We start from the raw sequence: 15,126 nt of genomic DNA on the forward strand, positions 1-15,126 counted from the left end.
TTCAACGTGGCACTGTGATAGGATGCCACCTTGCCCCAGACAACTGTAAATCTTGTTATTGTGAAGTGGAAACATCTAGAAGCAACAACCGCTCAGCCGCGAAGTGATAGGCCACACAAGCTCACAGAACAAGACCATCTAACACCTTTGGGATGAATTGGAACGCCGAGTACGAGCCAGGCCTAATCGCCCAACATCAGTGCCTGACCTCACTAATGCGCTTGTGGCTGAATGTAAATCCCCGCAGCAATGTTTCAACATCTAGTGGAAAGCCTTCCCAGAAGAGTGGAGGCTGTTATTACAGCAAAAGGGAACCAACTCCATATTCATGGCCATGATTTTGGAATGATGTTCGACAAGCAGGTGTTCACATACTTTTGGTAATCTAGTGTATCTGGGGAGGGAGGAGGTGCGACCTCCAGTGCCTCTGATTGTTTCATAATCAGTGGTAAACATGGACATTCACGTAGCAACCGGAGAGAACAGTTCCAGATGTGGCCGCAAATTCCAGAAACTCATTCTCTCCACACACAAAAACGTTGGATTCAACAAGCAAAATACTTATCCTCGCCCTCCTGTCTACAGTTGCCTTTGGCTTTGGTCATACTCGGTAGAGCAGTTCAGTGGTTGTTATGCACTGAAATTATCCTCATCCAATGCGTTATTAAGCCTGCTTGCGTATCTGAGGGAGTTATATAGACACTTGTAAACTCGATGTTAAACCAGACAGTTCATATTGTACCTTCCACTAATGTATCGACGATGTGCGCGGACAAAGTACCGAGGAAACCGTTGCGGCTCATCGCCGCTGCATGCAACAACATGGGAATAGGAAAAGATGGACACTTGCCATGGGATTTACCGTAAGAGAGAAATTATTTATTTATCCCTTATGGATTTTGATTTGATGTATGCCTTACGGTTTCAAGTTTGGGCTAAAAGCCAGCAATACACGTTACATACTTGTGTGACTGAAGTATATTCAATGATAACAATTCCTTTTTTCGTTTTCATAGATTTAGGCTACTAGATCTTTCTAAACATCTATACTTGGACCATTAATTGATGCGTATACTACAATTAAATGTGTCCTAAATGCGTGGGGTACTAAGCCCCCGTAAGTATGTCTTATCGCTGACACAAAAAAGCAATGTTTTGAAAAGAAATTGGTATGTGGATGAAGGTAATGCTTAGGCGAATAAACTATAAAAGGAAATAAATGGCTATTTGATGTAAAGTTCCTCTTTATAACTCACCTGCATATACATTTTATTTGTTATTTCATTGTTCATTGACCAAGGCGCAGCGGGTTGCGTGCTCAACATACTATTTATTAAATACGGACGTGACAATTGGAATAATGCAAGATTTTAAATCCCTGCAGCCTTTAAAATGACATTCAGGAGCAAAAGGTTTCCAATAGTTGTTTTTCATTCGTTAAAAAAATAGATTAATTGCAATATAACTAATAACATTGGAATATGACATTTAATAACAATAAATTATAGCTTAATTAATTCAGTGTAACATTGATGTTGCATCTCTTATGCTCTGCTATTGCACAATTCTAATTTGTACATAGGTCACAAATGAAGCTATCCCCAGTAAAATTGGAGCACAACTCATAAACCCACCTCCTGCGCTGCTCACACCTAATCCAGTCCCTACTTGTGACTGGAAACAGCTCCTCACAGAAAAGACAATCCAAATCAAATTTATTTATATAGCCCTTCTTACATCAGCTGATATCTCAAAGTGCTGTACAGAAACCCAGCCTAAAACCCCAAACAGCAAGCAATGCAGGTGTAGAAGCACGGTGGCTAGGAAAAACTCCCTAGAAAGGCCAAAACCTAGGAAGAAACCTAGAGAGGAACCAGGCTATGAGGGGTGGCCAGTCCTCTTCTGGCTGTGCCGGGTGGAGATTATAACAGCACATGGCCAAGATGTTCAAATGTTCATAAATTACTAGCATGGTCAAATAATAATAATCATAGTAGTTGTCGAGGGTGCAACAAGTCAGTAACACAAGATTAAGTGTCAGTTGGCTTTTTCATAGCCGATCTTTGAGAGTATCTCTACCGCTCCTGCTGTCTCTAGAGAGTTGAAAACAGCAGGCCTGGGACAGGTAGCACGTCCGGTGAACAGGTCAGGGTTCCAGCAGGTCTGGGACAGCAGGTCTGGGACAGGTAGCACGTCCGGTGAACAGGTCAGGGTTCCATAGCTGCAGGCAGAACAGTTGGAACTGGAGCAGCAGCACGGCCAGGTGAACTGGGGACAGCAAGGAGTCATCAAGCCAGGTAGTCCTGAGGCATAGTCCTAGGGCTCAGGTCCTCCGAGAGAGAGAAAGAAAGAGAGAAAGAGAGAATTAGAGAGAGCATATTTAAATTCACACAGGACACCGGAAAAGACAAGAGAAATACTCCAGATGTGACAGACTTGACCCTAGCCCCCGACACATAAACTACTGCAGCATAAATACTGGAGGCTGAGACAGGAGGGGTCAGGAGACACTGTGGCCCCATCCAATGAACCCCACCCACTTTGCCAAAGCACAGCCCCCACACCACAGCCCCCACACCACAGCCTCCACATCCCCTTCTTTGGTGGCTGATGTAGCATGTTGTGTTGCCCCCGAGACAATATTTTTTTTAAGAACCTGATTCGTTTTCTTACTCTCTCTTTTCATCTTGTTGATGTTTCCGTCGAGCATTATCCTCCAGCCACCTTTTGTAAGGTGAGGCGGTCAGTACAGCCGTAGACTCTGCCTTCCTCTTCCTCGGCCTCACCTCCTGGAGCCTCGGCCTTAGGAACAACTCCAATAGAACTGCTGCAGCTGTTTGTTGTTGGTTTAAGCAAAAACAAACAACAAGAACACACGAGTATTGGTACAATAAACACTTCTAATCACTATATGCAAATATATATTCCCTAAAATGAGTGCTGACATTTGGAGCAAGGGTAGGCTGCAGGGTGGAGGTTGTGGCTGAGGTAGATGTGGTGAAGGTAGAGGTTTTGGCATTAGAGCTGGTGGTGGTGGAGGTAGAGCTAGTGATTGTGGCGGTAGAGCTGGTAGCTGTATCGGTAGAGGTGGCGGCGGTGGCGGTAGAGCACTGTGGTTGAATGGATTCTTTGCATTGAAAATAAATGACAAAAACAATACATCGGTGTTAGTACAGTAAACACTTTCTACCAAGTACATGCTGCTTCTGCTACTTTTCGTTAATTTAGATGACTTTTTCTTACCGCCAATGGGCTCAGGCTCCTTTATAACCTCAGCGGTCACGACGTCCGACTCTGTGAAGATGTCCTTCTCCAAAGGCCACAGCCCACTGGCCCGGAAGCCCTTCACTCCTCTCTCCAAACTGGCCACCTTGCTATAGGCCTTTGTGAAGAGGCCAGCCATTTGGTATATACTTACCATTTTCATAGGATGCATCGTCATCCACTGATCTGCTGCCCTGTTGTAAAAGGTCTTCAGACCGTTGAAGACGGTACGTGGGGTGGCAGAGTGATGAGAATCACTCCCTGGCCTCTTGCTTGCAGAACAGCCTCCAGGGTCTTATGGGAGTGGTGCCCATCGAGGATGAGGATGTGGGGTTCCTCAGGGGTGCAAACAACACTGTGGGCGAAGTGGTTGAGTCAGTCGACAAAGATGGTACTGTCGACCCAGCCTGAGTCACTCACCCTTCCAACGGACCCTGGAGGTGCTCCAACCAGCAGCTGTTTGTTCATGCTCTTCCGGGGGAAGATGAAGAGTAGCGGCACATACTGCCTCGCTGCACTGATAGCACAAATTACTGTGACTGTGAAGCCCCTCTCTGCGCAACCATTTTTTCTCCCTTGGTGGCCACCACAGGCAACAGTTTCTGGACGTTTTGTATTCCCGTCTCATCCATGTTCCAAATCTTTGTTGGCCCGACGTCCCGGACACTGTTTAAAATGTCCTCGTAGGCTGTAAAAAAACTGGTCAACCTTAAGCTTATTAAAGCCCACAGCCCTTGCAAGACTGGTTGCTTGAGATATTCGAACTGACAGTTGACAGTTGTGCTTCATTATTATTTTTATTTTTTATTTTATCTGTTATTTTAAGCCACTGAACCTATCCACCCCGGCATACCCCTTTCCTTTGTTGAAACTGTGTTTGATTCCCATCCTCTCTGCCAGATCAAAGGCAAGTCTTCTCACATCCCATGATGTTAGGCCAAATAGGGCTCTTTCCAGTTGTGGAAGTGGTTGACAAGGTCACTTTCATACATGGAAGAGAAGACTGGCACCCCCTGAAGCCTGGGTTTTTCACCTCCTTTCCTCTGTGGTGCCATAGGGTTCTTGGTGAAATGTTGAACACCCTGGCAGCCCCCTTTAAGGTCTGGCCATTTTCTTGTAAGGTTCTGTATTTATTTTCTTAGTCAACCTTGTGTTCTGTTTGGTTGTGTTCTTGAACGTAGCCCAGTTTATTTGTGTTCTTGAACGTAGCCTTGTCTTTCATTTTTGTTCATTGTTTTCACCTGTGTTAGTTACTCACCTGGTCTCATCAGTTCCTTATTTAGTTCAGTTCATTCTGTTTGTGCCTTTGTGAGGTATTGTTCATTTTGACTCTACTGAGCCTTTTCCTAGCTCGTTTGTGAGAACCAGTTGGAGCCTTCAGTCCTAGTTTTGATTCACCTGCCTGTTTGCCTTCCTGTGTATGACCTTTGCCTGCGACCACGATTCCTGCCTTCTGCAAAGGCAAAATGAACACCTGCCACACTCTGCACGTGAATCTACACCTTTTTCTCCCTGAGTATTCATTACATTTCTATTACCTTCAGGGCATGCTATATAACCTCAGTTATAGCTTCCATGGTCTGTTTTCTTCTTGTATGTTCTCATCTGAAAATAGAAACATTAAATTATATAAGGAACTGACCCCTAATCTAACAGATGGCCCCAAACCCTCCCTAACCACACAGGACTCTGTACCTTAAGACAAGACAGTTTCTTTCAAACCGCCTGACTCAAAGTATTAGTTTTAACCTGCAGGGGGAGAGGTGCCATTTAAAAGCTCTCTCTTAAAAACATAGCTAGATATCTAGCTATATGACATATAATGCTGTGTAAAATAGCTAAAAGTCTATAAAGTAACTAACGGTAAAACTATCATCCACTAGTGCAAACATTTACAACTGCAATTAAATCATGTATTTTACCTCTGACGATCTTGTAAGGTTGCTAACTAGCATTTACTGCTAGTGGAGGTTGCTAGCTAGCAGGTTAGCATAAACTAGCAGTAACTAAATGGCTAAATGACAGAAACACATTAATAACATAAAGGGGTAACTAGCCCCCAGGGGCCAGTTACCCCCTAGTAGGGGGGGCCGAGTTGCCCCCAAAACACTCATCCAATATATTACTATTTTTCTCTCTAAACAAATTGATTATTTATCTTAAGGCTTTCCTACTTGTATATTTAAAAAAAACTATACATCTAACTTCATTGGACTATAGCTAGAACTTTTTCATCATAACAAAAAAAATGGATCACCTTACCACAGTTGTTTTGTTGTGATGACCAAGAGGACATTTTTGGATGAGCAAGAACACTGGCAGCCAGGGAAGTGTTGATACAATAATTTGGTGATATCTTGTGGTCTTAATGTGAATTACAAGGGGGGGGGCTAGTTACTCCCTAGTACCCTAATTACTTTTTGACCAGTTGTCAATTGGTGGCATGTGAAGTCGGATCCCATTATGCTTTTTGGGATGGACACAGTTACTTGATAACATTTAATAACAGGTATAATAACACTCGTCTACATGTATTTCAATATGAATAAAAAAAATTCTAGTTCGTGGTTCTTGAACTGGCTTAGGTCCATACATAGGAGTATTTGGTAAGAGTTGATAGTATTGGTCCAATTGTAATCAATGTATAAAAATATTGTGTTTACAGGACAGAATTCAAATTCTTTTTGGAAACTACAACAAATGTCTCCCTACCAGGTAATTTTGATTGATTTCCTTTCTGACTTGCTCCAACGCAATGATGGGAAAGTATAGAGCACAGAGAAATGCAGACAAAGAAGCTGTTGTTGAAATGCAATAGAACCTTGCACTTTTTCTCTAAAAGGTATAGTAGATACTACAACCGGAGTTATTCAGATACTGATAGTTTGACAGCAATATTCACTATAAGCAATGAAATAGTTACTTTTTCCAAATGGTCTTTACAATGTAAGGTGAACTCGATAATCCCTTTCGCAGGAAAATTTAACATGATGGTGTGGGGCAGGGGCTGCTGGTTCTCCAACGCAGACAGTCTGTTCTCTATGCTGCCCAATGTCCTCCATGTGGTCCTGAGTACCACCCTGAGGTAAACCGAAAGTCACACTACTACCAATCACACACAGTCCACAACCTAACAACATGTTTCATATACAGTTGAAGTCAGAAGTTTACATACACCTTAGCCAAATACATTTAAGTCAGTCAGTTTTTCACAATTCATGACATTTAATCCTAGTAAAAATTCCCTGTCTTAGGTCAGTTAGGATCACCACTTTATTTTATGAATGTCAAATGTCAGAATAATAGAGAATTATTTATTTCAGATTTTATTTCTTTCATCACATTCCCAATTGGTCAGAAGTTTACATACACTCAATTAGTATTTGGTAGCATTGCATTTGAATTGTTTAACTTGGGTCAAACATTTCGGGTAGTCTTCCACAAGCTTCCCACAATAAGTTGGGTGAATTTTGGCACATTCCTCCTGACAGAGCTGGTGTAACTGAGTCAGGTTTGTAGGCCTGCTTGCTTGCACACGCTTTTTCAGTTCTGCCCACAAATTTTCTATGGGATTGAGGTCAGGGCTTTGTGATGGCCACTCCAATACCTTGACTTTATTGTCCTTAAGCCATTTTGCCACAACTTTGGAAGTATGCTTGGGGTCATTCTCCATTTGGAAGACCCATTTGCGACCAAGCTTCAACTTCCTGACTGATATCTTGAGATGTTGCTTCAATATATCCACATAATTTTCCATCCTCGTGATGTCATCTATTTTGTGAACTGCACCAGTCCCTCCTGCAGAAAAGCCCCCCCACAACATGATGCTGCCAGCCCCTTGCTTCACGGTTGGGATGGTGTTCTTCGGCTTGCGAGTCTCCCACTCTTTCCTCCAAACATAACGATGGTCATTATGGCCAAACAGTTCTATTTTTGTTTAATCAGACCAGAGGCATTTCTCCAAAAAGTACGATCTTTTTCCCCATGTGCAGTTGCAAACCGTAGTCTGGCTTTTTTATGGCGGTTTTGGAGTAGTGGCTTCTTCCTTGCTGAGCGGCCTTTCAGGTTATGTTGATATAGGACTTTACTGTGGGTATAGATACTTTTGTACCTGTGTCTCCTTCAGCATCTTCACAAGGTCCTTTGCTGTTGTTCTGGGATTGATTTGCACTTTTCGCACCAAAGTACGTTCTTCTCTAGGAGACAGAACGCTTCTCCTTCCTGAGCAGTATGACGGCTGCGTGGTCCCATAGTGTTTGTACTTGCGTACTATTGTTTGTATAGATGAACGTGGTACCTTCAGGCGTTTGGAAATTTCTCCCAAAGAAGAACCAGACTTGTGGAGGTCTACAATTTTCTGAGGTCTTGGCTGATTTCTTTTGATTTTCCTATGATGTCAAGCAAAGAGGCACTGAGTTTGAAGATAGGCCTTGCAATACATCCACAGGTACACCTCCAATTGACTCAAGTGATGTCATTTAGCCTATCAGAAGCTTCTAAAGCCATGACATTGTTTTCTGGAATTTTCCAAGCTGTTTAAAGGCACAGCCAACTTAGTGTATGTACATTTCTGACCCACTGGAATTGTGATACAGTGAAATAATCTGTCTGTAAACAATTGTTGGAAAAATGACTTGTGTCATGCACAAAGTAGTTGTCCTAACCGACTTGCCATTCCACAAAATAAATTTGTGGAATGGTTGAAAAACAAGTTTTATTGACTCCAACCTAAGTCTATGTAAACTTCCAACTTCAACTGTACCTCAATGAGTCTTGTATTCAAAGTTGGCCATGTTAATATTTTGACTTATCATTTGAACAGTCAAATTTTGTCAATTTACACTACCATTCCAAAGTTTGGGGTCACTTAGATATGTCCTTGTTTTTGAAAGAAAAGCTATTTTTTTTGTCCATTAAAATAACATCACATTGATCAGAAATACAGTGTATTCATTGTTAATGGTGTAAATGTCTATTGTAGCTGGAAACAGACAATTTATTTATGAAATATCTACATAGGCGTACAGAGGCCTATTATCAGCAAACATCACTCCTGTGTTCCAATGGCACGTTGTGTTAGCTAATCCAAGTTTATAATTTTAAAAGGCTTATTGAGCATTAGAAAACCCTTTAGCAAGTATCTCAGCACAGCTGAAAACTGTTGTTCTGATTAAAGAAGCAATAAAACTGACCTTTAGACCAGTTGAGTATCTGGAGCATCAGCATTTGTGGGTTTGATTACAGGCTCAAAATGGCTAGAAACAAATAACTTTCTTCTGAAACTCATGTCTATTCTTGTTCTTAGAAATGAAGGCTATTCCATGCGAGAAATTGCCAAGAAACTGAAGATCTCGTACAACGCGGTGTACTTCTCCCGTCACAGAACAGCGCAAACTGGCTCTATCCAGAATAGAAAGAGGGGACTGGGAGGCCCCGGTGCACAACTGAGCAAGAGGACATTAGAGTGTCTAGTTTGGGAAACAGATGCCTCACAAGTCCTCAACTGGCAGCTTCTTTAAATAGTACCCGTAAAACACTATTCTCAATGTCAACAGTGAAGAGGCAACTCTGGGATGCTGGCCTTCTAGGCAGAGTTCCTCTGTCCAGTGTCTGTGTTCTTTTGCCCATCTTAATCTTTTATTTTTATTGGCCAGTATGAGATATGGCTTTTTCTTTGCAACTCTGCCTAGAAGGACAGCAACCCGGAGTCGCCTCTTCACTGTTGACGTTGAGACTGGTGTTTTGGGGGTACTATTTAAAGTTGTGAGGCGTCTGTTTCTCAACCTAGACACTCTAATGTACTTGTCTTCTTGCTCAGTTGTGCAGCGGGGCCTCCCACTCCTCTTTCTATTCTGGTTAGAGCCAGTTTGCGCTGTTCTGTGAAGGGAGTAGTGCACAGCGTTGAATGAGATCTTCAGTTTCTTTGCATTTCCTCACATGGAATAGCCTTCACTTCTCAGAACAAGAATAGACTGACGAGTTTCAGAAGAAAGTTCTTTGTTTCTGTCCATTTTAAGCCTGTAATGAAACCCACAAATGCGGATGCTCCAGATACTCAACTAGTCTAAAGAAGGCCAGTTTTATTGCTTCTTTAATCAGAAGAACCGTTTTCAGCTGTGTTAACATAATTGCAAAAGGGTTTTCTAATGATCAATTAGCCTTTTAAAATGATAAACTTGGATTAGCTAACACACCGTGCCATTGGAACACAGGAGTAATGGTTGCTGATAATGGGCCTCTGTACGTCTATGTAGATATTCCATTAAAAATCAGCTGTTTCCAGCTACAATAGTCATTTACAACATGAACAATATCTACACTCTATTTTTGATCAATTTGATGTTATTTTAATGGACAAAAAAATTGCTTTTCTTTCAAAAACAAGGACATTTCTAAATGACCCCAAACCTTTGAACGGTAGTGTGCATATAGAAAAGTTGGGTTTTAGAAATGATTACTTATTTTGGGTGTCACTCACTCCTCACAGTACTCTCCCGGAGCATGCCCACTTCCTGTGTCAAGATTTCGACAGCATGATCAGCTTAGCCTTGCTGCAACCCCTTTGTGACCTGGTGGAGACCATCTGGGTTGTGGGTGGGCCACAGGTCTATCAGGTGACTATTGTGTCTCTGTGGGTGGTGGGAAGTTTGTGGTGCAGTTTGACCTGGGCCCGTATTTATAAAACGTCTCAGAGTAGGAGTCCTGATCTAGGATCCGTTTTGACTTTTAGATCATAATGAATGAGATTACATGGAAAGGGGGACCTGATACTAGATCAGCATTACTCTGAGATGCTTTATTAAAATTGTCCCAGGACTTTAAATCCAATATATGTGTTAAGAATAAATAAGTGGATAAACATTTATTATTATAGGACAGTCCATCCACTATATTTGTCTATACTGTAGCTCATTACAGTACCTTTCCCTTGTCATCAGGAGGCTCTGGTGCATCCCTGGTGTGAACTCATCTTCCTCACTGACATCATGGCTGACTTCGACTGTGACGTCTTCTTCCCGCAGTTTGACCGAAGTATTTTTAAAAAACAACAGCGGTAAGGAAGCATATTTTATTCTCTGCTCTCCTGGCCTTAGGCTGCAGCACTCTTTGCTTAATCTTTGGACTGTTTTGATAAGTGGATCTGTTCTCTGTTCTGATTGACAGGCCAAGTGTTTGAAAGCTTTTTGTGTCTTCGTCAATCTGTCTAAGTTGTCCCTTTGTTTCCCTTAACTTCAAACTAGGTTTCCTGGAGTACCAAATGAGATTCAAGAGGAGAATGGGGTTACATTTAAGTTTGAAGTTTTCAAGAGGGAGATCTGTAGCGCTGAGGTGATTTAAAACTGTAACTTACTGCATGAATGCAAACACTGACTATTTTTTGTCAGACGTTGGGTGCCTTTTTGAACTATTCAGTTCTCCAGTGCAATTCTAATAGTAATCATAATCCAGTTGTATATTACACATGTCCCACTCACTCTGCTTCATCTCATCTGCCAGTGACTCAATCGGCACACTTCCATAACACTAATGAATCAGATAAGTCAATGTGTCCATCCCATTCAGATTTGTCTTACTGTTGGTCATGTGTTGTCAGATACAGAAGGCTTTTCATATTTGGCATAAAATGATGGATCCACTGCTGTCCCATATAATATCCTTCCTTGCTATCCTCTCCCCTCATCTGAAATATTCTGCTAGGACCAAACCAATATGGCTCTGTCTGAGTCAGAGATTATGTCAGACGAGTGGTCTGGGGTGACTCATAACAACATGGGCACTAAGGATGGGGGGTTGTTCCTGATAGTGCCTACGTAACAGAGGGCTATATTTATGTCTGAAGATTTCATAACATATTGCGATTTACGGCATGAAGTCGCCACCCAAAGGCTGGAAATCAGCTTGGAGTGTTTTTTACATTTATAATCATGATGCTATCAAAAGAGTATAAGAGTGCTTAAAATGAGCCAGGAAATAAATGTTTTTATTCCAGATAAACAAAAAATGTCTTGCTTATTCTGAATTATGTTTCTTGAAAAGTGTAGGAGAGCTGTTATTACATTTATTGCAAATGTTTACAATTGAGGAATCTCTGCAATGTAGTGATATACGTTGTAATGATACTTACATACAGTTCCTTTGGGGAAAACATGCGTCTTCTATTGTAAATTCTTCAACTTGGCATGATATTGTATTTGTCATCATGGCTAATTGAATCACTTGTCAATCAGTAAATATTCATTCAACTCCATCTTTCAGTGTACAATGTTGGAGTAAATGAGCCACTAGATGGAGACATAAGGCAAGACATAGAGAACAAAGTGCCCCCTGAAACCAATTTCTTTCCCTTTCTACAACAATAAAACATGATCGAATGTAGGATGTGATGTGTGAACCAGTTTCTTAGAACTTGACTTTGCAAAAACAGTAGAACGATTACTGTCAGACAGAAAGACAGATTACTGTAAAACAGATTATGACCTGATGTCCTCTATATAATTGTGTATCAATGTACTTAACATCCAATCAGACAACCTTTTATAACACAAAGAAAGTGACTATGGGGAAATTGCTCAAGATATGAGACCCAAGAGTGTTTAGTCCGTGCCATTTGATTGAAAGCTACAGGTGTTGTCAGAGTACAGTATAAATCTTCTTCCCATAAGAAACAGGGTAACCTTTACTGAGGGAAACTATGGCTGCGTCCCAAATGACACCCTATTCTCTAGCTTATGTAGTGCACTACCTTCGTGGAGCACTACATAGGGAATAGGGTACCATTTGGGAAGCCCATTATGCCTGGGAGATCCTGGTATTATAACAGCTGAGGAGAAAGGTTCTTAACGGTGGTCACAGCGTTAATTCTCCAAGCCCCACTGACCCCAGACATGGAATATTTACCACCTTAATACTCTGCCATGCTGTCGCCGCAGCTGGTAATCATACATTTTAATTGCAGGTGTCATCTATTTTCATATTTTCCCTGAGTTATGCCCCATAAAAGCAATGTGTAACCCGGGCTAATAATAACCTGTGTCACGTTTGAAATGGAAAATAACAATTTATACTCACTCTTATTAACCTCTCCTGCTTTGGGATATAATTCAGACTGACATAGTCACCGTAGAGCAGCATACAGGGATCATCATTGAGAGGGAACAAGGACAGAGAGAGGGAGAGGCAGAGAGAGAGAGAGTGCGGGAGAGGGAGAGAGGTGAAGACATCATTTGCATTTATACACCTAGCAGGGTCTAGTTCATTACACTCAAATGGAAGCAAATCTTTTAACAGAGAACATACTGTCAGGGGTGGAAAGACTACTGAAATATCCTTCTCCAGTAGAACTACTGTTACTTTAATTACATTTTACTCAAGTAGAAGTAACATGACTGGCCCCAAAAAATTAAGTAAAAGTTTAAAAACATAGCTAATTTAAAAAGTACTCAGCGTAAAAGCAATTTAGTTACTTTTAAAATAAAAACATTGACCTTGATAATTAGCTACTTTCGCTAAGGGTACTTGAATGTTGTTACACATTATATTTTCCATGCATTAAATTCAAAAAGCATGAGAGGAAATGTAAAGTAGGAACTAAGGTAATTTATTTTGAGTTGCAACAAGGCACATCTGTATAAAAAACGAAGAATGTCAAAAATATACTATTAACATTTGAAAATAAATGAAACATTCAAAGCAATTATTTTTTCAAAAATCTGTACAAATGCATAAACAAAGCTGCCACACTTCTAAATAAACATTTATAATTCTTTCACCCATTCAATCCCTCATTCCCCACTCTGTTACTTTTGTTTCATGAAAAGTTCAGGTAGTACCAATAGAGGTCAGTAGATGGTACTCTGTTTTAAAAGATTGCAGCAATTTGGAGATTACTGAATGCATCTTGGTGTGACAATTTATGAGGGAGAAGTCACTGACATTGAAACCGACTGTAGAAAATGAAGTGAACCTTTGGGATTCCAATGTCTCCAAACATACCCTTATAGCTGTCTTGTTTTGAAATTGAACATGACTCAGAAGTAGACACATCTAATATAAATTAAATTAAAATATCCTTTGGAAAACCCAAATTCATTAACATGTACTTATTATTTGGCTATTGCCATGACTACAGGCCCATGTTGTTAATGATACAGGATATGGGGGAATGATGAAGCTGTCTTGTTACATTTTTTTTTTCTCGCTTTGGTGCAATTTTCACAAGTATGTAGTACATTTTCACAACTCTCAGTACAAATCTCAAAACATAATCAAAAAAGCAGTTGCTTCGAAAACTCTCTGTGCATTTTCAATTGACTAAGTACAACACACAAAATCATACAGTCACTTTTTCACCAAACTTAATCAATGTTTCATAGAGAAATGCAAATGTTTCACAATTGCAATACATGCTCACATAAAGTAATTGCCTTTTACAATGCCAAGCTCACACTCCTTTTGATATGATTATTTGATCTTTTGTTAAAAGACATTGTGCTATTACTTAATCCAAATGCGCTCAACTGATGATCATTTAACCGTTTGGTAAACCTCTACATGTAAACTGGTTTGTCTGCTGCAGATTATGAGAACTACATCATGAAAATGTATGTTTGTAAAGTAGAAACATAAAAAGTAGGGTATATACTCAAATGTACTACTATGATGATGACTATTATGCTTTTACTTCACCATTTTTTTATTTATTTTTTAAATCTGATATTGACAAGATCAGATATGTGCTATGGAACACTGCTTTACTAAAATTGCATTGGCCTATACAGTTCCCTTATACTGTAATATATGCCATTTACATAGCAGACACTTTTATCCAAAGTGACATCAGTCCACACATTTTGGTATGTGACCCCAGTGGGAATCAAACCCACAACTCTGGTGTTGCTAGTGCCATGCTCTTATGAACTGAGCCACATACATGATCACTACAATGCAAACATACAATATAATACAATACACGATTACAATACAGGTGGAAGATGTATGACTGCCATCCCCATGAGTGTACCACTCTTCTTCGGGCCGTGGATGAGGTATGAAATGATTTCAATCCGTCAGGCTTGGATTCGCCATGCCAAAAGGGTTTTCCCAAGTGCATGAACAATGAGGATATTTACTGCGATTTCCATGAGAACCTATAGCCAAATGCTCAACACAGGCTTGATTCAAACTAGTGCCTGCTAAACATTACGTTTCTTTCATTTCTTTTATTTGATTACATTGTGAAAGATGTCTTCAATGATCACACCTAGAATGATCACACCTAGAGATTATGGACATTTGACCTAAAGTCAACATTTAGTGTACAGTATAACCTAATGTGAGAACTAGCATACTACATTCAAAGGGCAATTTTGAAACATGTATCTTATATGTTTTGCTATTGGATTAATGGTTGTTAAAATAAATACATTGAGAATATATTACTTTGTTGTGTTTTGGTGATTAAACCAATGTGCTCACTATATTTGAAAGTAAACCTTTATATTTGGATCTATGGTTGTGTGGTGAAAGATGTCTACAAACAAAATGAATGCACAATGAAAGGTTTTGAATGTTAGACTGGCTGCGTTACAAGTGTTACCAGTTTGGAGTTTCGTACGTGTGAAAATAGTACCAAAGTGATAAAAAAAACAGTAAACTGTATCTCTCCCCCTATGGTCAGACTACAGCAGCATCTGAAATGGCACCCTATTCACTATATAGTGCACTACTTTTAAACAAGGCCCATAGGGCTCTGGTCAAAAGTAGTGCACTCTATAGGGAATAGGGTGCCATTTCAAACACAGGCTCTAACCCAGTCTGTTGGTTTGGCAGTGACCCCATCATCTACATTTTATCTGAGCTGGG

The 15,126-nt window shown here is 40.5% G+C and overlaps 1 protein-coding gene across 1 annotated transcript; it reads left to right on the top strand.

Annotated features, from left to right (window-relative positions):
- The first annotated feature begins 54 nt into the window (after positions 1–54).
- On the top strand, positions 55–14,702 carry zgc:153031. Its single transcript, XM_014148222.3, has 6 exons — positions 55–863; positions 5,930–5,979; positions 6,241–6,349; positions 9,752–9,878; positions 10,203–10,318; positions 10,506–14,702. The coding sequence occupies exons 1-6, from the start codon at positions 715–717 to the stop codon at positions 10,600–10,602; spliced, it is 648 nt and encodes a 215-aa protein (XP_014003697.1). The 5' UTR covers positions 55–714; the 3' UTR covers positions 10,603–14,702.
- The last annotated feature ends 424 nt before the right edge of the window (positions 14,703–15,126 follow it).

This window comes from Salmo salar, chromosome 16 (assembly GCF_965601325.2).
Source record: "Salmo salar chromosome 16, fSalSal1, whole genome shotgun sequence".
Lineage (NCBI taxonomy): Eukaryota > Metazoa > Chordata > Actinopteri > Salmoniformes > Salmonidae > Salmo > Salmo salar.